The 20,531-nt window shown below is 36.2% G+C and overlaps 3 protein-coding genes across 7 annotated transcripts; all 3 read left to right on the top strand.

Moving 5' to 3' along the window:
- The first annotated feature begins 209 nt into the window (after positions 1-209).
- plagx (pleiomorphic adenoma gene X) lies at positions 210-6,939 on the top strand. Of its 3 annotated transcripts, XM_048178759.1 has the most exons (5): positions 210-448; positions 1,621-1,696; positions 2,613-2,645; positions 2,794-2,860; positions 2,950-6,939. In XM_048178759.1, exon 5 carries the CDS (start codon positions 2,990-2,992, stop codon positions 4,127-4,129), a length of 1,140 nt encoding a protein of 379 aa, XP_048034716.1. In that variant the 5' UTR covers positions 210-448; positions 1,621-1,696; positions 2,613-2,645; positions 2,794-2,860; positions 2,950-2,989; the 3' UTR covers positions 4,130-6,939. The 3 variants fall into 3 exon arrangements, with proteins under 3 accessions (XP_048034716.1, XP_048034715.1, XP_048034714.1); XM_048178758.1 differs by lacking the exon at positions 1,621-1,696; XM_048178757.1 differs by lacking the exons at positions 1,621-1,696; positions 2,613-2,645.
- A 1,439-nt stretch (positions 6,940-8,378) lies between these two features.
- trappc6b (trafficking protein particle complex subunit 6B) lies at positions 8,379-12,285 on the top strand. Its single transcript, XM_048179076.1, has 6 exons — positions 8,379-8,698; positions 8,842-8,909; positions 9,168-9,285; positions 9,407-9,490; positions 10,636-10,729; positions 11,978-12,285. The coding sequence occupies exons 1-6, from the start codon at positions 8,621-8,623 to the stop codon at positions 12,007-12,009; spliced, it is 474 nt and encodes a 157-aa protein (XP_048035033.1). The 5' UTR covers positions 8,379-8,620; the 3' UTR covers positions 12,010-12,285.
- Positions 12,286-12,914: 629 nt separating this feature from the next.
- On the top strand, positions 12,915-20,326 carry tpx2 (TPX2 microtubule nucleation factor). Of its 3 annotated transcripts, none has more exons than XM_048178449.1 (18): positions 12,915-13,083; positions 13,628-13,754; positions 14,051-14,197; positions 14,923-15,040; positions 15,201-15,275; positions 15,353-15,400; positions 15,550-15,666; positions 16,767-16,876; positions 16,963-17,126; positions 17,215-17,383; positions 17,601-17,739; positions 17,828-18,044; positions 18,133-18,228; positions 18,305-18,475; positions 18,569-18,715; positions 18,930-19,041; positions 19,302-19,468; positions 19,931-20,326. In XM_048178449.1, exons 2-18 carry the CDS (start codon positions 13,646-13,648, stop codon positions 20,039-20,041), a joined length of 2,217 nt encoding a protein of 738 aa, XP_048034406.1. In that variant the 5' UTR covers positions 12,915-13,083; positions 13,628-13,645; the 3' UTR covers positions 20,042-20,326. The 3 variants fall into 3 exon arrangements, with proteins under 3 accessions (XP_048034406.1, XP_048034405.1, XP_048034407.1); XM_048178448.1 differs by having other exon boundaries at positions 19,281-19,468; XM_048178450.1 differs by lacking the exon at positions 15,353-15,400 and having other exon boundaries at positions 19,281-19,468.
- Positions 20,327-20,531: the final 205 nt, after the last annotated feature.

The raw sequence follows: 20,531 nt of genomic DNA, 5'->3' as shown, positions 1-20,531 counted from the left end.
TTTTCAAAAAAAAAACTCTAACTGTTTTTTTTTTTTATCTAGTAAATTGAGCTAATTGTTTTTGAAAATTGCTAATCGACGAAATTTATATTTGTTTTTTAGTTTATTTATAGAACTCAATGTGATGCCATGTGAGTGTTTGGGATATTTTAAAAGGTGAAAAATAAGAGTGAAATCCAACCCTGAAAGTTGACCAAAGTGGTCTGACGTCACGTTCCCACAATGCACGCGCCCATCAGCTCGAGCGCTGCTGTGTTTAGAGGGAAAGAAACAGCAGGCCCGAAAAATACACACATTATTGAACAAAAAACAAATTATCCACTGCGAACAGTTCTTGAGAATTCATCGAGATATGGCTGAGAAACGAATTTTCTGTTTGTATCGATGTGAGGTGTAGAATGGAGGAATGCATGTGAAATGCAACTTTTGCGGGGATCAAAAGTTTCTGGTGAGCACAAGATGTTTTTATGCAAATGTTATAGTGTGAATTTAGGACCGCGTGGACTGTTTGCATTGATGTTTAAATGTCTGAAACCCTCATTGAGTTTCGTTGCTAGTATTTTTAGACTTTTGAAAAGATAAATGCGTGCCATTTACCCACATAAGAGGTTTAAATGTTGCGTGCATGAGCAAACACATTAGCTACGCGACACTGTTGGAGCATTTAATGCATCTATTTTAAAAATGTGTTTAACATGAAGGAAAATGTGAAGGGGTAGTCTGATTTGTGTTACTCTTTATTAAGGATTTTTTTCGATTATACCATTTAATCTCAATGTTCAGCGGTTCTTTACAGATTTTGCTGAGAGAAACGTGCCACGGGTTTCTGACCCCGAAACGTGCCAGGAGTAAATATACTAAAAGATGCTAGTTAAATCAAAAAGGGTTTTTTAAGGCAGAAAAAGTTATTATAATACAATACACAACTTTATATATAACCATATCAAGTTATAGTGCAGTTTGTGGTATGTTATTTTAATTTTAATAAGATTTACCACAAACATGTCATTTAAAAATGTCATATTTGCATGAAGATTTTGTTACTATATAATTAACATAACTACTTGATTATAAGCCATTTGTGGTTTTGGTAACGCTTTACAATAAGGTCTCATTTGTTAACATTAGTTAGCTAATACATTAAGAATTATTAACTAACAAATGAGCAATATATTTTTTACAGAATTTATTAACCTTTGTTATAAAAATGTTCATGTTAGTTCATGGTTAACAGATACAGTTTTTGATCTTAAAATGTAGTAGTAAATGTTGAGATTAACATTAAGATTGATAAATGCTGTAGTGTTTTTAACTAATGTTAACAAATGAAACCTTATTGTAAAGTGTACATATCAAAGCTGATAATAAGCAAAAATCGTATTTGTTTTATTAATAATTGTTATATGGTAATTATACTTGAACATATTTTTTGTTTTAAAGTTAATACATAGAAGGAAGCACATTTTGCCTCAACTGAACTCTTAAGCACAATTGAACTTATAAACCTACATTTATAACATTAAAACAAAATCTTAATGTTGAAACAGAAGTGTGAATTTAAGTGGACAATAAAAAAACTTGAAATGATTGCTTGAATGATGTCCATCCATTCTCTAAAAGGGAGGGAGTAATAGTGGACATGCATTTTCCGGAGGTCTGTCAGATAATTAATGTTCTTTTGTGAGACTTGAAACAGGTAAACAAACCCTTTATAAATGTCACTAACCAATCATCATTGACATCCCTTCAGGGTGTTTTTAAGTTTCTTGTGTTGAAATCTGTTACCATTCAGAAGCAGGTTGGTTCAAAGCCTGCACTGCATTGCCTTGAAGCACTTTAAAATTTTGTTTATTTTGTAATATGAAGTTTTTTAAAAAAAAAAAAAAATAAAGTTCTTTTGTTTTTCATATACATTTTTTAAATTTACATAAAAGGGACTGAGTTAATCAATTACAAATCCTTTAAGCAAATCAGCTTATTACAGTGTTGTTATATTTAAAAAAAAAAAAATCTTCATGATTTGATTAATTTTATAGCCTAGGTGTATTTTTTTTTTTTTTTTTTACCAAATTAAAAAATTCCAAATCAAAAATTCTCAAGTGGATCTTTTTACTTTTCAGAAGTATTATGTGTGTTATTTAAATAATCTGTGTGGAAAGGAGACAAAAGAAATTGATGTATATATGTGCTTCAGGAAGGTATATAAGCATATATAAATATATAAATGTTTTACAATCATATTGCATAAAAAATTTCCTGTATATGTCTTAAAATAATTTTTTGTTTGTATAATCTAACAACATTGTGGCTATATATATATATATATATATATATATATATATATATATATATATATATATATATATATATATATATATATACACACACATATGTTATATATATATATATATATATATATATATATATATATATATATATATATATATATATATATATATATATATATATATATATATATAGCAAGTTAAAATGAAAATTCTGTCATTTGTTCTTCTGTGGAACACAAGTTAATTTAAAGAATGTTGGTGATCAAACCTTTTTGGTTACCGTTATCTTATAGTTTTCAAAATGTCTTATTTTATGTTCCACAGAAGAAATTCATAAAGGTTTGGAATGACATAAAGGTGAGTAAATGATGACAGAATTTTCTTGTTTCTTTTCTTTTTTTTGACGAACTATCCCTACATAAATCCATTTTGGCTTTATTTTTTAGATGCACATATGCATTATAGAAATTTATGGTAATTGCTGCATCTTTGTGTTTGTGTGCAGAATTTTGAACATGCAAAAAAACAACCTTCACTCCCAAGAAAATTCACCTGTTGGAGCTTTTTCTCAGGTACTTTTATGTATGACTGACTACGACTGTACACTTATTTCTTTAACCTTCAATTATTGTGGTCACTGACATTCTTTGGCTTTTCCCAGAGTGACATATGCCCTGAAAACTACACATATAAATGAGAAAATGTTCCATGGCAAAGACCAGCTAAACGGCCACCTGCAAAACCACGACCCCAACAAGCAGGAACTGCAGTGTGAGGAATGCGGAAAGTGTTACAACACTCGCCTCGGTCTTAGACGCCACGTGGCCACACATGCCACCTCTGCCGGCGGTGACCTCTCCTGTAAGGTCTGTCGTCAGGTTTTCGAGAGCATGCCTGCGTTACTCGAGCACCTGAGTACGCACACCGGCCGCCCGCCCCCGGGGACTGTGGTTCGGGAAAGGAAGCATCAGTGCGAGCGGTGCGGCCGACGCTTCTTCACTCGCAAAGATGTGAGGCGCCACGCAGTGGTGCACACCGGCCGGCGAGACTTCCTGTGCCCTCGTTGCGCCCAGCGATTCGGCCGTCGCGACCACCTCACCCGACACCTGAAGAAAAGCCACGCGCAAGAGTTGGAGACCCTGCCGCCAATGCCCATTAAGGAGGAGCCTAGTCCCACCATGTGCTCCGTCGGATCTCCGAAAGATGCCACAGAGGCGTTTTCCATGGCCTTGTTCAACCCGCAAGGCCTTCCGAGTGCATCTACCTCAGGGGCCAATCATCATCATCATCACACGATGGTGTCTGGCCCCATGTCCAGCCCCATGGGTGTGGGCTGCTACCTCGAGCCAAACAAGCCTCCGCCACAGCAGTACCAGCAGGCTCCCAGATATCAGCCGAGCTCCACTACCTCGTATCTGAAAGTAGAGATGGAGAATTTCCTGACCGAACTCCAGTGCGGGCCTATGCCGCCACAGGCTGCTGTGGCCACTGCTGTCTCCCGGCCGGGCGACCTCCTTCCTGACGGTCTGGGAGCTCAGAGTGCCCATTTCACCCTCAGGAACTCGGCATTCACCTCTGCCGAGCCACCTACCACCTCTGCCAACATGGACCTTTCGCACCTGCTGGGCTTCCTGCCATTCGGCCTGCCTCCCTACAGCACTCCCCTGGGATACTCCACCACCACAACCGCCGTGTCCCCAAGCCCTACCTCTCAGCTCTCTGGGCCGCTTACCTCATTTCAGCCACAGTCACTGCATGAGCCTCAGGCTTCAGGGCACTTAAACCAGCTCTCTGGTTTCTCGCCAACTCTACCTCGATTCCATCAGGCCTTCCAGCAATGACGTTGCCCGTGTCCACTATGACTTGCCAGTCAAATGCAACAATTCTGTTGCATCATTGCCAAGTAGCTTAAAGGGATAGTTCACCGAAAAATGAAAATTATCCCATGATTTACTTGCCTTCAAGCCATCCTAAGTGTATATGACTGTCCTCTTTCAGACAAACACAATCAGAGATATATTTCAAAAATATCCTGGCTCCTCCAAGCTTTATAATGGTTGTGAAAGGGGGACCGCATTTTGAAGCAAAAAAAACAAAAGCATCCATCCATAATAAAAGTAATCCATACTTCTCCAGGGGTTAAAAAAGGCCTTTTGAAGCAAATGGATGGGTTTTTTAGTAAGATATATATCCATATTTAAAACTTCATAAATTCAAATAACTGGCTTCCGGCTGATGACCGTACTCATACTGCGCAAGTCGACTTGCACCAAATGAGTAACCCGTGACGCGATGTATGACGCAGGATGTAGGTGTAAGCGTAAGCTTAGATGCCTCTCACGGTTCAAACAAATAGGGCTGTGCAACAATCTTAAGCTCCTCTTATATCAAAATTCTCAGACATTTCTCTTTTAAAATTTCTCATTTTAGACTTCTAATTCGTGACCGGTGTTTTGTTTTGCTCTATACTCTGAGCTTTCCGGTTCGTCGTTGCATCATGCATCGGTAGAGGTTACTCTTCCGCCGCAATCGATGCGTACGGCCATCTATCAGAAGCTAGTTATTATAGTTAATTAAGTTTTAAATATGTATATTTTTCTTACAAAAACCAATCGCTTCTCTTCAGAATGCCTTTATTAACCCCCTGGAGCCGTATGGATTGTTGTTTTAGGTTCAAAATGTGTCTCCCCATTTACATCCATTATAAATCTTCGAAGAGCCAGGATATTTTTAAATATATCTTTGATTGTGTTCATCAGAAAGAAGAAAGTCATAGACATCTAGGATGGCTTGAGGGTGAGTAAATCATGGGATAATTTTTGGGTGAACTATCACTTTAAAGGTAATGAACTGGAGATGTTAGGTGGGTGTGAGGTCTTCAAATGGATCCTGTAGAAATAGATGAGATGATCACTAGGATAGATGGAGTTTTGCTTTTAGAATAGTTTTAACTTTGTGGTTTTTCCTAGAGGATCTTCTGAGTAACTGTTTTGTAGTGTTAAATGAACTCATAAAATTTATGAAACTAAAAAAAAAAAAAAAAACTGAAAAGTTAATTTGCAAAATAAATACCTCAATATTTTTGTCAAGAAGGAAAATAATGCTATTACAGTGTTCTCCGTTGTAAAATGAAGCACTTTTTTTTTTTTTATCAACGGCACTTCTATGACTAAAGGTGCGGTCACATTTTTCGTTGCTCTGAATTTTCGCTGACGAAATACTGTCATTTCAATTGGAATCCATGTGGAGATTTCTCATGAGGGCGAAAGATTTTTTCCATGCATATTTGCCGTAATCGCCGCTTCATGCATCTTCACTATTGACAAATTAAATTATTCGCCTGTGAAAGTTTGCAGAAAATTCACTAATGTGACCGCACCATGAGTGTCAAGTTGAACTGTGGTCTTAGATGAACCTCTCAGCTCACGGTCACAAAAAACCTACCTCTCTAAGCTGAACTCTTGTCATGAAAAGGATTCGACCATTTGACAAGAAATGAAGCAAAACCTTGCGGCAGTTGCGTGAAGAACATTATCTCATTGATTTTTTTTTTTTTTTTTTTTTTTCATAGAATGCTCAATGGTTTTAGTTATGAAAATTTTAGTCAGGTGATTAATTAGCATTTAATTAATTAGCTTGTGTTGAATTTAGACTTTAGGTGAAAGTTTTTAGGTGCTGTTGTGTTCACATCCTTAATGCTTATGAAAGGAATCACACTCATCTCCTGTAAATCCCCATCTCTCTCTGTTCATTCCAGAGTATTTTGTATGCAAAATGCAAAAAAAAAGTATTGTTTATTCTGGAATTGAAAATCATAATAAGTGAACATTTGTTTAAAATTATCCTGACAAATTCCCAATATGGGAACTAAGTAAAATATAAAACTAAAATATAAACTTTTTTTTTGTTTAGTAATAAACAGGAAGTGATCATATATGCCCTGCATATCGCTGTAAAAAGGGCAAATAATTGGTTGTACTTGTTTTACACAAATGATTCTCACAGGTTTTCCCAAATGTTTTGCCTGGATTCTGGAGTTTCAGACAGAATAAGAAGATATACCCTGTTATTGCTGAAGCACTTCATGTATCTCTCCATGCAAAACCAGGAGCATTGTCAGAAAAATGTGTAAATTTGAATGACATTTTAGCACTGCTTCACTGTCTATTTTTTAGGCTCAGTGTTACATGCACCAGTGACCTGTAAGGTAACTGTGTTGGTATATGTTGTTGTCAACTCCATTTTGTTTATGCCACCTGAAGGGGTGAATTAATTTTATGAGATCCTTCTGTTCCTCCCATTTTCTTCATCACAAATCATGCCCATGGCATTTTTCTCCTTTGGCTGAACTGAAATGGAATTGACCTCAACTCAACTGTGATGTTTAGACTCAGACTGATCTACCTCAGTGAGATGCACACTGTGCACAGCTGTACTGTACCTTTAGTGAGAAATGTTAAGTTTCAATGGCTGTTTAGCTGGAGTAAACAGGTGTTTTACATCTTTAAAATTCCAAGCATTGGCATTTTTGTGTTTCAAGGACTGTTTTCATAAACATTCTGAAAGCAAAAGTGAATGAGTGAGAGATGAAGGTGCGTGCAGAAACAATGTTAAGGATGAATTAAGAAATAAAGCATCTTGTAGAACTTGAGTTTCTGGTGTGTTTCACTCATTATTGACTGTTTGTAAAACAATAATACTAATTTTTAGCAAGGCATGAACTTTCAGTGTGTATGACAACTTCATTTATATTTAGGTTTGGTGGATTCAAAATGGTTAATGTTCATATTCATGCATTTTATTCATAGTTTATGTTAATCATTTATGGCTTATGATTTATCAATATGACTTTTGATTTCATATATTCCCTACTCCATATTAATCCTCATCATATTTTCAAGTATTTACTTGTTATTGTACCCTTATGGCTATTCTTATTTTATATTTAAGAGTGAGTATGTATGCTTGCTATATTCAATTGTTCTTTAAAGTGTTCCAATGTGACGGGTCATGTTGATACGTTTGTGGTTAGATATTGGACGCCTGCCAAGTACTGCAGAAGCGATGGTGTTTTCAGAATTAGTTGGTCATTTGAACTTGTACATATTTTGATATCAAAACATGTACTATTATTTCTGCTGACATGTGACAATGTAAGATCTGCAAAATTCCCTTAAGGGGGTCAAAACAACCCTATATCTAATTTGACACTTGACCAGTCTGACATAATGGATAAATAATTTGACCTTTTCTCATTAGAACAAAACATAAGTTTGAGTGGGATGTAAATTTACATATGCTTATGGTGTAAAATGGACTGGGTCTTTGATAGTTTAGCTTTTTCCTTTGCTTTGCTTCCCTTTGCCTTTCTATCTCTCATTTCATTCTGCAAATGTCTTAATTTTGTTCCTCCTTTCTGTATATTCTGATCTTCATCTATTAGAAACAATACTCTGGATTTTACAGTACTCTACATTTTATTATTAACTATTAATTACTTAATGAATTTGTTTGTCTCTATAATTTTTAAGTAATAAATTTGTTATTCCTGATTCAAATGTAATCTCTGACATAATCATTGCTGGACTGCCTGGATCTCATTTTCTCAAGTTTTTGCATCAGTTTATACTTGTAAGCAATACTATCATGTTTGCTTTACATTGGACAAAATGCAATAGGCTAATTAAACATTTTAAATGCTTATGATTTTATAAAAAATACCGAAACTTAGATGACAATAATTGTAAATAAAGACGTTATTCATTTACAGATATATATATATATATATATATATATATATATATATATATATATATATATATATATATATATATATTTCTATTTTTAGAACTGAACCACTATTTTATAAATTCGTATAAACAGCGTTTACATTTTACTGAAAAAACTATTTTTTTACAGTCTATGGTTCAGATGTTCAATACTTGTGAACCCTCAATTTAGCAATAAAAAGCTAGAAAAGCTAGGTGTTGATTACAAAAGTCTATCGGTTGTTCGTCACTGCACCACTTTTTCACACTTAATTTCTGCTTTTATAAATAAAACGAGAGAAAAACATTTTCACATTCAGGCAAATACAAGGGCAGCTAATTCTCAGCCAAACAGGAAGTGGAACAGATGTGAAGAAGGACCTTATTACTAATAAGCAGTCGAATACACTGGCGAAATATTTTAATTTAATTGATATATTCGCACAACGAATGGCGTCTGTTTACTGAAGTAGCTGCTGATTTATACCTGTAGTCAGTTTGGGTCGGACGGCTGTTGTTTGTCGCCTGTCAGTTTCAGTCCGGCTTTGGCTGAACTGGCTTGAGATGGCAGACGAGGCTCTCTTTCAGTTCCTTCACAGTGAAATTATTCAGTATGTCAACAGTGCAGAAACTGGAGAATCGGTAAGAGTTGGAGATATACTGAAAACACTGTCACTGAAAAGTAGAATAGCATAATAGGACTGATTAAGCCAAGAACAATAGTAAAGCAAATATTGAGGGAATGTTGCATGTTGAATTAATGTACACTACACTTCTGTGCACAGGAGAATGGACGATGTGTTTCTAAACTTGAGAACATGGGGTTTCGTGTGGGACAAGGACTTATTGAGAGGTATCATAACAGATGTTTACATCCATAAATCCTATTCATAAATCAAGCAGATCATCTGTTGACATTCTATCTGATGTTTTGTTTGATTTGTACTAGTGCAGATTGTCACTGGAATATCCAGAATTTAACTCTGAACAACTAAATGTGTTGTTTTCAATCAGTTCGTGGAAATATAATAGATTGTTTAATTAGTAGTAGAATAAAATAGCCATTTTTTTTCTTGAAAACTGCCTAAACAGACATCATTTCTGTTTGCAGGTTTACCAAAGACACACCGCGTTTCAAAGATGAGCTTGATGTCATGAAGTTCATCTGCAAAGATTTTTGGACCAGTGTTTTTAAGAAGCAGATTGACAACCTGAGAACAAACCACCAGGTGTGCACAATATAATGGAAGTCCATCTGTTTTTTTGTAACCAAAACACCATTGTTATGTCAATTTATAAAGCTCAGTGAATATATTTATTGAATAACATGACATGAAAAATTGTTTGTAGGGTATTTATGTGCTACAAGATAACAAGTTCCGTCTGCTGACCCAACTGTCTGCTGGCAAACAGTATCTGGAACATGCGCCGAAGGTATAAACATAAACAACCTCAATAAACTTAATAACCTGATTGATATTTTAAATCGAAACTCCAGAATCCATATCTTTAACATTTCAGATCATTATATCTACAGAATATATATATATATATATATATATATACACTACCGTTCAAAAGTCTGGGGTCAGTAAGATTTTTTTAATGTTTTAAAAGAAGTATCTTCTGCTCACCAAGCCTGCATTTATTTGATTAAAAATACAAACAAAAACAGTAATATTGTGAAATATTATTCCAATTTAAAACAGCTGTTTTCTATGTCAATATACAGTAAAGTGTAATTTATTCCTGTGATCAAAGCTGAATTTTCAGTATCATTACTCCAGTCTTCAGTGTCACATGATCCTTCAGAAATCATTCTAATATGATGATTTGCTGCTCAAGAAACATTTATGATTATTATCAATGTTGAAAACAGTTATTTACATTTTTATTTCATGATGCTATGATGAATAGAAAGTTCAAAAGAACAGCATTTGTCTGAAATCTAAATCTTTTGTAACATTAAACACTACCGTTCAAAAGTTTGGGGTCAGTAAGAATTTTAATTTTATTTTGGGGGGATAGAAATAAAATTAATCAATACCTTTATTCATCAAGGATGAGTTAAACTGATCAAAAGTTACAGTAAAGAAAATGTTAGAAAATATTCTATTTTAAATAAATGCTGTTCTTTTGAACTTTCTATTCATCGAAGAATTTTGAAAAAAAATTGTACACAACTGTTTTCTACATTTATAATAATCATAAATGTTTCTTGAGCATCAAATCATCATATTAGATTGATTTCTGAAGGATCATGTGACACTGAAGACTGGAGTAATGATGCTGAAAATTCAGCTTTGATCACAGGAATAAATCACTTTACTGTATATTGACATAGAAAACAGCTGTTTTAAATTGGAATAATATTTCACAGTTTTACTGTTTTTATTTGTATTTTTAATCAAATAAATGCAGGCTTGGTGAGCAGAAGATACTTCTTTTAAAACATTAAAAAAAACTTACTGACCCCAAACTTTTGAAATGTAGTGTGTGTGTGTGTATATATATATATATATAATGTGTATAGGCTAATCTGTGTTTCTCTGTTATTCTCATTTTTTTTATGTCTGCAGTTTTTAGCTTTCACCTGTGGATTGGTCCGAGGAGCACTTTCAAACCTTGGTGTGAAAAGTATAGTCACAGCGGAAGTGTCGGTCATGCCTGCCTGTAAGGAACAAATTATATATTCTACAACAAGTTCTAATAAGTACTTATCTATGGAAGCCCGTTTCTGCCACTAAATAAAAAATAAAAACAGTAATTGTGACTTTTTATGCGACTTTTTATCTCAGAATTCTGACTTTTTTTCTCACAATTGCGAGTTATAAAGTCACAATTTTGAGATATAAACTCACAATTGTGTGAAACTTTATAAAATGGAAGACATCATAAAAGATTATTTTCAGCGCGGATTTACCAATAAAGAAATTTAGATTTTTACTGGAGGAGACACATAACATAAAGATTAGTCTCCGGACATTAGAGAGAACATTATGCAGAATTCATAAGCCAGAGCCTTCTGATTAAATATGCATATTTCCACAGACTAAACCTTGTACATGAGTACAGCATTTCAAGGAGGAAAAAAATGCTTTTACTGCCATCTAGTGGGCTTAATACTAAAACACCTATACCTATCATGTTTCATCAACACCACTTTGTATGAACTTTGTAACTTTGCAACTCAAGTCTGTTGGCTCCATAATAAGGGAACATTCAAGGGTAGAATCATGGAATTCTGCAAATTACAGTGTAAGTATTTGGTGAATAAAAGTTGTTTTTTAGCAGAATGGATACACTAATGAATTTGACAAGTGTTGAGCAAATGTGTTGTGATTACACAAAAATACCAATAAAATAGTAATAGTAATAAGAATAAGAATAAGAATCAGTTGTGGTGGAGGCGCAATAAAACAGACGAAGTGACACATTTTATACACCAACAGCTTCAGATATCAGGATGGCAGCACGACTTACGTTGGATGCACCAGTAATGTTAAATGTCCAGAATTGTTACAGACAGAAAAACTGTCCGTCAGTTAATTGCGAGAAAAAAAGTCAGAATTCTGAGATGAGATAACTCGCAATTGAGACTTTTTTTCTCTTTATATCTCAGAATTGTGACTTTCTCACAATTGCGAGTTATAAAGTCAGAATTGCGGGAAAAAAATCAGAATTGTGACTTTATATCACGCAATTGTGAGTTTATATCTCGCAATTCTGACTTTATAACACAATTGTGAGAAAAAAAGTCAGAATTTTGAGATAAAGTCACAATTACTATAAGATTTAGTGGTGGAAACGGGCTTCCATGCTTATCATATTATAAGTTAATTAATTGTAACATCAACTAATTGTTTCTTACTTGTCTCCCTCTATCCATCCATCCATCCTCTGCACCTTGTTTGTTCTTAGGTAAATTCCAGGTGATGATCCAGAAGATCTGATTCACTACAAAGGAGTGTATTGCTCATAACATGTGCATCTGTTTTATTGCCTCGTCATTTTTTTTATTGCCTTGTCCATTTTATTGCTAATGTCACTATGATTATTTTTATTTGCAGTAACTTGACAACTACTGGCATTAAAAGTGTTTTGGCATGTATCGTCAAGCCTTATTGTACTGTATTTTGTTAGTATTTTTGACATGCATTATTCTCTGTACACATTCACTTTGTTTTGAAGATTAATTTGCACTGATAGCATTAAAGCTGGAATCCTGATACGAATTTGTGCTTTGTTTTTGGAAATGAATGAATATTGGGAATTAAGATTAAATGTAGGGGAAAAAATCATTTTTGGTTTGATGTTTTTTGGGGTTACACTTTAAATTAAGGTTTCATTTGGTAATATTAATGTTAATATGAACAATGAACAATCACAGCATTTATTAATCTTAGTTAATGTTAATCTCAACATAATTAAAACATTTAAAAGGTCAAATGTGTTAACATTAATTAATAATGCAACGTGAACTAACATGAACATTTTGTTAACTAACATTAACAAAAGTTAATAAATAGTATAACAATATTGTTATTTTGTGCTAGTTAATGCATTAACTGCTGTTAAATGATTATTGTAAAGTGTTACGGATGTTGTTTAATAGCAAGTCATCACAAAAACACCGCTTTGTAGAATAGTAAAAGACTTTGCCACTAGAAAACTGCTGGTGTATAAGTAATAATCTATATGAAAACAATTCCAGATGTAAAAACACTTCAATCAGTTTTTAAATGTCCTTTTATGCTGTTCTTTCTAGCGACAGAGTGCGCCTCAGCTAGTCACGTGGTTATTACGTTCTAAAACGTCACAAACGCGGAGCTAATAGGAAATGAGACGCGCCGCGTTAAGCACTCTGATTGGCTGATTCGTAAACTCAGTTCTAACGGCACCAACATTCAAACTAGCATTCGCGTCGGGTTGTTTGTGGCTGGAGGATACGAGTCGTCTGTTGTTTAAACTTTTTATTATATATTTTTCAGCCGTTCAGGTTGCGATAGGAGGCACTAATTTGAACTGTAAGTGTTTAAAGATTTTTATACAGTGTGGTGTTTTCTTTGACACGACTAACGTTACTGCGTTTGTGAAGATTTAAGTTGACGCGGTCGTTTTGGGCCGTAATCGTAGAAAACGAAGCTTCTGTTTGATGTAATTGAACGAATTAATCCAAATATGATCTATTCAGTTGATTATTGTGATCTTAACTTATGTGAGTATTATTTAGACAGCATTTGTTTTCATTTATTACCCTTTGTTCGTGCTTATAAGTCTGTATCTCTCATTACTTATCTTTCGTAAGAACGGATTCTCAGATTATAGTGTGAAGTGCCAATCTGTCATTTTAAGATGACTTATAATAATATATTCATACAATATACGTATTATATTCAAAACTGCTCGATACAATGAGTGCTGTTATTACAGGCTGGGCCTTGGGTCTGAGATTAGCCATTAACTGCCATTTTGCGCCACTCTGCAGGAAGTGCTGTTCTTCTTCATGCCCTTTTTACGCACAATATTATTATAGATGCAATTTAACTGTGTAAATACACGATTTTGCAGGAGATTCCCAGTGTGAATATGGAAGGGGGCTCTTTTGATGCATACACATGGGATGCCCCTTCTCATGTTATAGAGTCTATAGATGATTTTGCCTTGGACCCCCAGGATAATGCTGACCAGTGGTTTGGTAAGGCTTTTCATCCTTTATATGTATATAGTATGTATATTTTTCTTTAAATACTTGTTCCCATCATGATATGTTTAAATTTTAGAAATTTGTCAAAAAACCTTGATGACCTGCTGAACATATTCAGCAATATTTTTCACTGTGTTATATTTTGTATCATTGTGAATACTGGTTTGGTATCTCGGAATTATTAGGACTTTTTATATGAAATATTTGTACACCACAGGTCCACTGAAAGGACCTCATGAAATCAAAAGCTGAGTAAACTAGTAAAACTGTCTTTGTTTTAATTTTAGAATTGAAGGCGGCTCCTACAAGCGGCACTATGGAACAGCTCACCACCCCTTTACGGACTGCAAATCCTTTTGATGAAGCCCGTGATACTGACCGGCCCACAGCTTTGGTATCACCCATGGTCAAACAAGTAGAGACGACAAGCTCAGGTTGGGGAAAAAATGCTTTGTTCACTTAGAAAACTCAAAGGGATAGTTCACCCAAAAAAGAAAATTCTGTCATTTACTCAATCTCATATTGTTCCAAATCTGTATGAATTTCTTTCCTCAGCTGAACACAAAAGAAGATATTTTGAAGAATGTTGGTCCATTGATTTCCATAGTATGGGGGGAAATACTATGGAAGTCAATTAGGGTCCATCAACTGTTTGGTTACCCATATTCTTCAAAACATTATCTTTTTGTGTTCAAATGAAAAAAGAAATTCAAAAAACTTTGTATTTGTGGAATTATGAGTAGCAATTCCCCCATTTATTTATTTATTTATTTTATTCCATGGCAGAATCAAGCTTACATACTTGAGGCCTGTTTGTTTACTCCAAGAATAACTATAATGATTAAATTATCATCCACACCAATGCATGATGGTGTTCTGTTTATTATAAGCATGAACTTAAGTTTTGTTGCCTGTCCTAAATGCTCAAGCGCTTTAAAATTAGGTGGCTTCCGATTGGCTGTCCATGTTTATGCTGGGGAAAATAATTCTGAAAGTGATTTTATCTATCATTGTATTTGTGGTGTGCACTTCCCTACTCCCATAGAATTAGAATGATTATTACTTTAGTTATTGTCCTTGGTGTGAACAGGCCTTTAGAAACCATTTGAAAAAAGATGTTCATTTTGCATGTCTATTCTTAACATCCGCTCTGCTTCAGATGTCACAGAAAACACCCCTACAGAGGTCCCATCTAACATAGTCACATCATGGGGGAACGGCAAAACTACAGCAGCTCCTGGCCAGGTCCAGAAGTCTGTCCCTGCTCAGCCACGCAGGTAAAAAGATGCATCATTTGACCAGCCGTAAATTGGAACTGGATGTTTTTTTGCTCCAAACACCAGTTTTTCCTTTTATTATCCCTTTCAGACTTGTGCAGAAACTGCACTGCAATAATTTTCTTCTAACACTATTGGTTGACTTTTCTTCTTCCTGCAGAGTGTCCAAACGTCCCGTGCCAAGAAATGAAAAGCCTACAGCCATTACAACACCCCCTGTCGTGAAGAAAAGAAGGTACGTGTTCCTAATATTTGGATCCTGTTTTAATATATTACAGAGTGCTCAATTAGTCGCTTTGTCTCGCTGCATAGAGTTGTACCAACTGCCACTGCAAGGAGATTTTTTGATCAGCGGCGAAGGTAAAACTAAACTGAGAAATGTTTGTTAAAGATGTGGAAGGCACCATGTGGGGATTTAGTAGACTTCACTGGTGAATCACCGGGGAATGTGGGGTGTTACTCGAAAGTGATGATATTGTCATTTTACAGTTGTTTTATCTCTTTTATAGAAGCTCAACATCCAGAACTGTGCGACGCAGTGGTGCAAGGAGCAGTGTCCGACTGAGGAGCAAACCAGCCATGACCTCAAAGACCTCAGATACTGCTTCTGCCTCCAACACTACACAGTGAGTGGGGAATCTTATTAGTGTACAGCTAGCAAAGTCAAACTACATTAGTTCAAATGTTTTTTTTTTTGTTTTTTTTTTAAGAAGTGAATGCTTTTATTTAGATTCATTAAATTGTTTGAAAGTGAAAGACATCTAAAAATGATTACAAAAGACTCCTATTTCAAAATAATGCTGTTCTTTTCAATTTTCTATTCATCAAAAATCCTGAAAGAGTATCGTGGTTTCCACAATTTAAATTAAGCAGCACAACCGTTTTCAACATTTTATAATGTTTCTTGAGGATTTCTGAAGGATCATGTGACACTGGACTAATGGCTGCTGAACATTTAGCTTGTGTTATACAGTATTGTACCTTAGATTTTTGTATTGGTAAGGAGCTGGAGCTCGCCTAAGGCTACGTTCACACTGCAGGGCTTAATGCTCAATTCCGATTTTTTGAAAAAATTTGATTTTTTTTTTTTGCAAGGCCGTTCACATTTTCAATTAAATGCGACCTTTTGTGATCTCCTGTGTGAACGTGAAATGACCCAGAAGTGACCCGCATGCGCAGAAGAGTACGCAACGGTCAACGACGTCACTCGTTGTTTGCGGAAGTAGCTAACGTTAAACATGGATGTCAACAACAGTGTAGTCAACAGCGGAGCTCTTTTTGCAATATTAAAGTTATTTTCCCAACGGAGCATGGTTGCATGGTCCCAAATTTCCCATGGTTGTTGTTTATCTTCTCGTTCCCGCCTACTTCAACGCACAATTATGACGTTTGTAGCGTATCAATGACGTACGGGTCGGATACATGTGGCCTGGCCGTTCAGACGGTGGTCGCATTTCAAAAGATCGGATACGTATCGGATTCAGGACCACATACCCAAGTGGCCTGGGTCACATTTGAAAAGATCGGATCTGTGTCGTTCAGACTGTCATGAAAAGATCAGATACAGGTCGCATAGGGGCAAAAAAATCGGAATTGGGTCGTTTCAGCCTGCAGTGTGAACGTAGCCTTAGTTGTCTTGTCAGATGATTTTAAAATTTTCAAAGTAATTTACATGTTAGGTTTTTTTTTTTATATTTAAACTGTGTATGTTGTCTTTGAACTTCAGACAGAAAAGCACAGAGCAGCAAGAGCTGGAGCGCATCGAGGCTCTGCAGAAAGAGGTGGCAGAACAGCGCCGTAAGAATGAGGCCAGCTACAGGGCTGCACTGGCAGGAAGTGAGTTACTGGCAAAACTTAATAGATCTACTAAATGTATTGAAATACTGCCTTTATAATTTTGCATCTTTTGTATCTTTTCAAAGGTCATCCTCCTAAGAAGCAAGTGCTGTCCACGACCATTCCCAAAGAGTTCAACTTCCGCTCTGATAGCAGGATCAAGAGCCACGCGGATGTAGGCTCTGCAGACGATCACTCGTACAAGGAGATAAACTTCACCTCGCAGCTCCGCAAGCACCCATCTTCCCCTGTGAGTTCCATCACTAGGATGGGTCTGAATGATATGTTGGATGTTGTTTTTTTTAAGTTGCTTGATGATTGCTGTTGTCACTCTGTAGTTGAAGGCTCCTAAGGGAACAACCATTCCCAAACCCTTCAACCTCTCTAGAGGCAAGAGGAAGCATGACGAGGCAGGAGCCTACGTACCAATGGCCCAACAGATTGAGCAGTTCCAGAAACGCACACCCACCCGCTATCACCTGCGCAGTCGGCAGAGCCAGGAGAGAGGTGTCTGCTTTCACACCGTTTCTGGTGGCTTTGAATATTTTTAGTATTGCATTCTGATTTGATGCTAAACCATTGTTTGTCCTCATGTAGTTCCAAACCCATGTGACTTTCCGCCATGAAATGGATACATAATTATCATTTTATTATACTGTTATATGTTGTTCACTAAATCATTCACTCACTTTTTTTTGACTCATTTTGCCTGTTTAATTTGCAGGACCATCACCAGTGAAGACAGACAAGCCAAAAATCACACACCCCAAAACACCACAGCTAATGACTCGCCAGAGACATCGTCCCACGATGGTGAAAAGCACTGCAGAGATTGAGGCTGAGGAAGCAGAAAAACTGCAGCAGTAGGCTTTGCTCATATTTTGCACAAACTTTTGTTCAATAATGCTTCATTTAAGTTAACCTTTTCAAACTTTCCTTCTGTCACTTTAGGTTTAAGTTCAAAGCTCTAGAACTTAACAGAAAGATTCTAGAAGGAGCTCTGGTTCCAAAAAAGCCTGCTACTAAAGAAGTTACCAAGCCTGAAGGCTTCCAGCTGGAGATTGAGAAGCGACTTCAGGAGAGGCAGGCCAGTAAGAAGCCTGAGGAAAAAGAGGATCACACATTCCATCCCAGACCATTACCAACCCGAATTCTGGAGGAAGTTGTGGTTGGTAACAATCCCTTCAACTCTTGAGCATGATTTGCCAAATTGTTTTTTAAAATTCCGTTGTTCCTGTTTGTTTTAATTCTTAAAGGGTGTCCCAGAAAAGAAAGTTCTAAATCCAACCATTCCAGAATCACCTGCGTTTGCTCTTAAAAACCGTGTGAGAATTGAAAAGAAAAAAGAAGAGGTAACTTTTAATCTTTTTTTAATAAATGATGAAATTGATATTTGAGTCTCATCAACTAAATTCTTTGCACCTCCAGGAAAAGCCTCCTGCTCCTATTAAGGCACTTGCAGTGCCCCACTTCCTGCCCTTCCAGCCCAAACCACCAGTCAAGAGCCAGGTAGAAATGTGCCCTTTCTCATTTGAGGAACGTGAGCGTGAACGAAGGGTCATGAAGGAGAAGAAAATGGAAGAACTGAGAAATGAAGAGGTATTTTCTTTCTGAAGCTAAGTGTCTTATTGACAACAAAGACCTTCATAATTTGAATCTTGCTTAAATGCATTGCATCGCCAAATCTTTCAGATGCCACATTTCAAGGCCCAACCCCTTCCTAAATTCGATGAAGTGCACCTCCCTGAGAAAAAGGTAGCAGAGCCCACCAAACCTGCTCCTTTCAAGCTGATGGTTGACGAACGAGGAGCGGCAAAGGGTGAACGCTGGGAACAGATGGTTAGATCTTCTTTTGAACCATTTCTCTTCATCTTCCATGGTTGACTGTTACGTTCTACTGGACCACTCACATCCAATGTGTTGGCTTAGCATTTGTTTGCATATTTGCAACTAGTTAGCCAGTGGAAGATCGCTTAAATTTGTCTCTGCTTTTAAGTCACATTGTTTTACAGTGTATTTTAACTGGTTCATTCCATTTAAAATCTTTTCCCAGATGAAAGAAGAGTTGAAACGTCAGGCTGAAGCAGCATGTTTTAAGGCACGGCCAAACAGTGTAGTGCACAAAGAGCCATTTGCCCCGAAGAAAGAGAATCGTTCCATCTTGGGTATGCTGTGTTTTATGTGGTGGATAGTTTTTGTGATCTTTCCACTCTGTGTTGTACTATCTCCAGTCTGAACTTCCCTTGGGCTTGTTGGCTCTGTGTGATTTTTGATGTTGAAATGCACAGTTAACTCCAAAAACAACTCTTGCTTCCTTCCAACTTTCACCGCTGCCATCACTGCTCTCACTTCTACCTGACCACTTCACCTGGTCTTCTTTGTTTATCTTTGGCACTTTCTCAAGCCAATACTACTAATTCTGCAGTTCCGGAGGGCTTCCATTTGGCGACGGAGAGGAGAGCCAAGGAACGGCTAGAGTTCGAAAAGGAGTTGAGCGAGAAGGAGGCGCTGAAGGCTCGCATGGAGGAGGAGCAGGCTAGAGTACGAGAGGAGCAGGAAAAGGAGGAGATTGCAAGGCTACGTCAGGAACAGGTAAGAGATTTCAGAATGAATTGTCTTAAAACAGAAGCTGGAAATTCAAATCTTAAAGGGATAGTTCACCCAAAAATTTAAATTGTCATTTACTCACCCTCAAGTTGTTCCAAACCTGTATGAATTTCTTTCTTCTGTTGAACACAAAAGATTAAGTTGATAACCAGACATTTGACGGTAGCCATTGGCTTCTATAATAGGAAAAAAAAATACTATGAAAGTCAATGGCTACATCAACTGTCTGGTTACCCATATTCTGTAAACTCTTTTTGTTCAAAAAAAATTCATACAGGTTTGGAACAACATGAGGGCAAATAAATGACATTTTTCATTTGAGTGAACTATCCCTTTAAGTCATACAAATTATTTGCTCTTAGTTTTCTTTATGTACAATGAGTAGGTCAGTTTCTATTGTTTGACATTGCAAATGTATTTTTTATTTTTTTTATTTTTTCTCAAAAGGTGCGAAAGGCTCAGCCAATCAGACGCTACAAGCCGATAGAGCTGAAAAAGAGTGATGTGTCCCTCACGGTGCCCCAGTCTCCAAACTTTTCGGATCGTTTCCGCATGTAAATGCGTAACACAGTTACATTGACTTAATTGTACATATTTCTCTTGATATATTTTGATATTTCTTGTTTTATATCACTCTTTGATGTCTTTATGGATATTTAGAGTAGTTTTTATCTGTCTGTGGCTGATGCATTAAGCCTTTTGTGGTCAATTAAAACAATTTTACAGTTGGGTTTGATGCCTGCCCCAGCTAAACTTCTTAACCTTTCCTGTATATGCAGATTAATTTTTTTTCTGTCCTGTTTAGCTGTTTTCTTTATCTCACAATAAAGATACTTTAGTGTACAAATGTGTCATTAATGACTGCAGTGGCTGAATGCAATGAAATGGTAGACATTTGATCACAAAAATTACCACAGATGGGACATTTCTACAGAAGCAGTCTTTGCTCAATTCAAGTCACCAGCTCAATAGCAGAATATCAATAGTCAATTGTAAATCTGTTATTGGTCCTAACTAACTGAAGGTAAATGAACATGCGATTCTTCTA

Source organism: Megalobrama amblycephala, linkage group LG24 (assembly GCF_018812025.1).
Source record: "Megalobrama amblycephala isolate DHTTF-2021 linkage group LG24, ASM1881202v1, whole genome shotgun sequence".
NCBI classification, from domain to species: Eukaryota; Metazoa; Chordata; class Actinopteri; order Cypriniformes; family Xenocyprididae; genus Megalobrama; species Megalobrama amblycephala.
The sequence above is the reverse complement of the archived record's forward strand: the minus strand, read 5'-3'. Positions and strand labels throughout refer to the sequence as shown.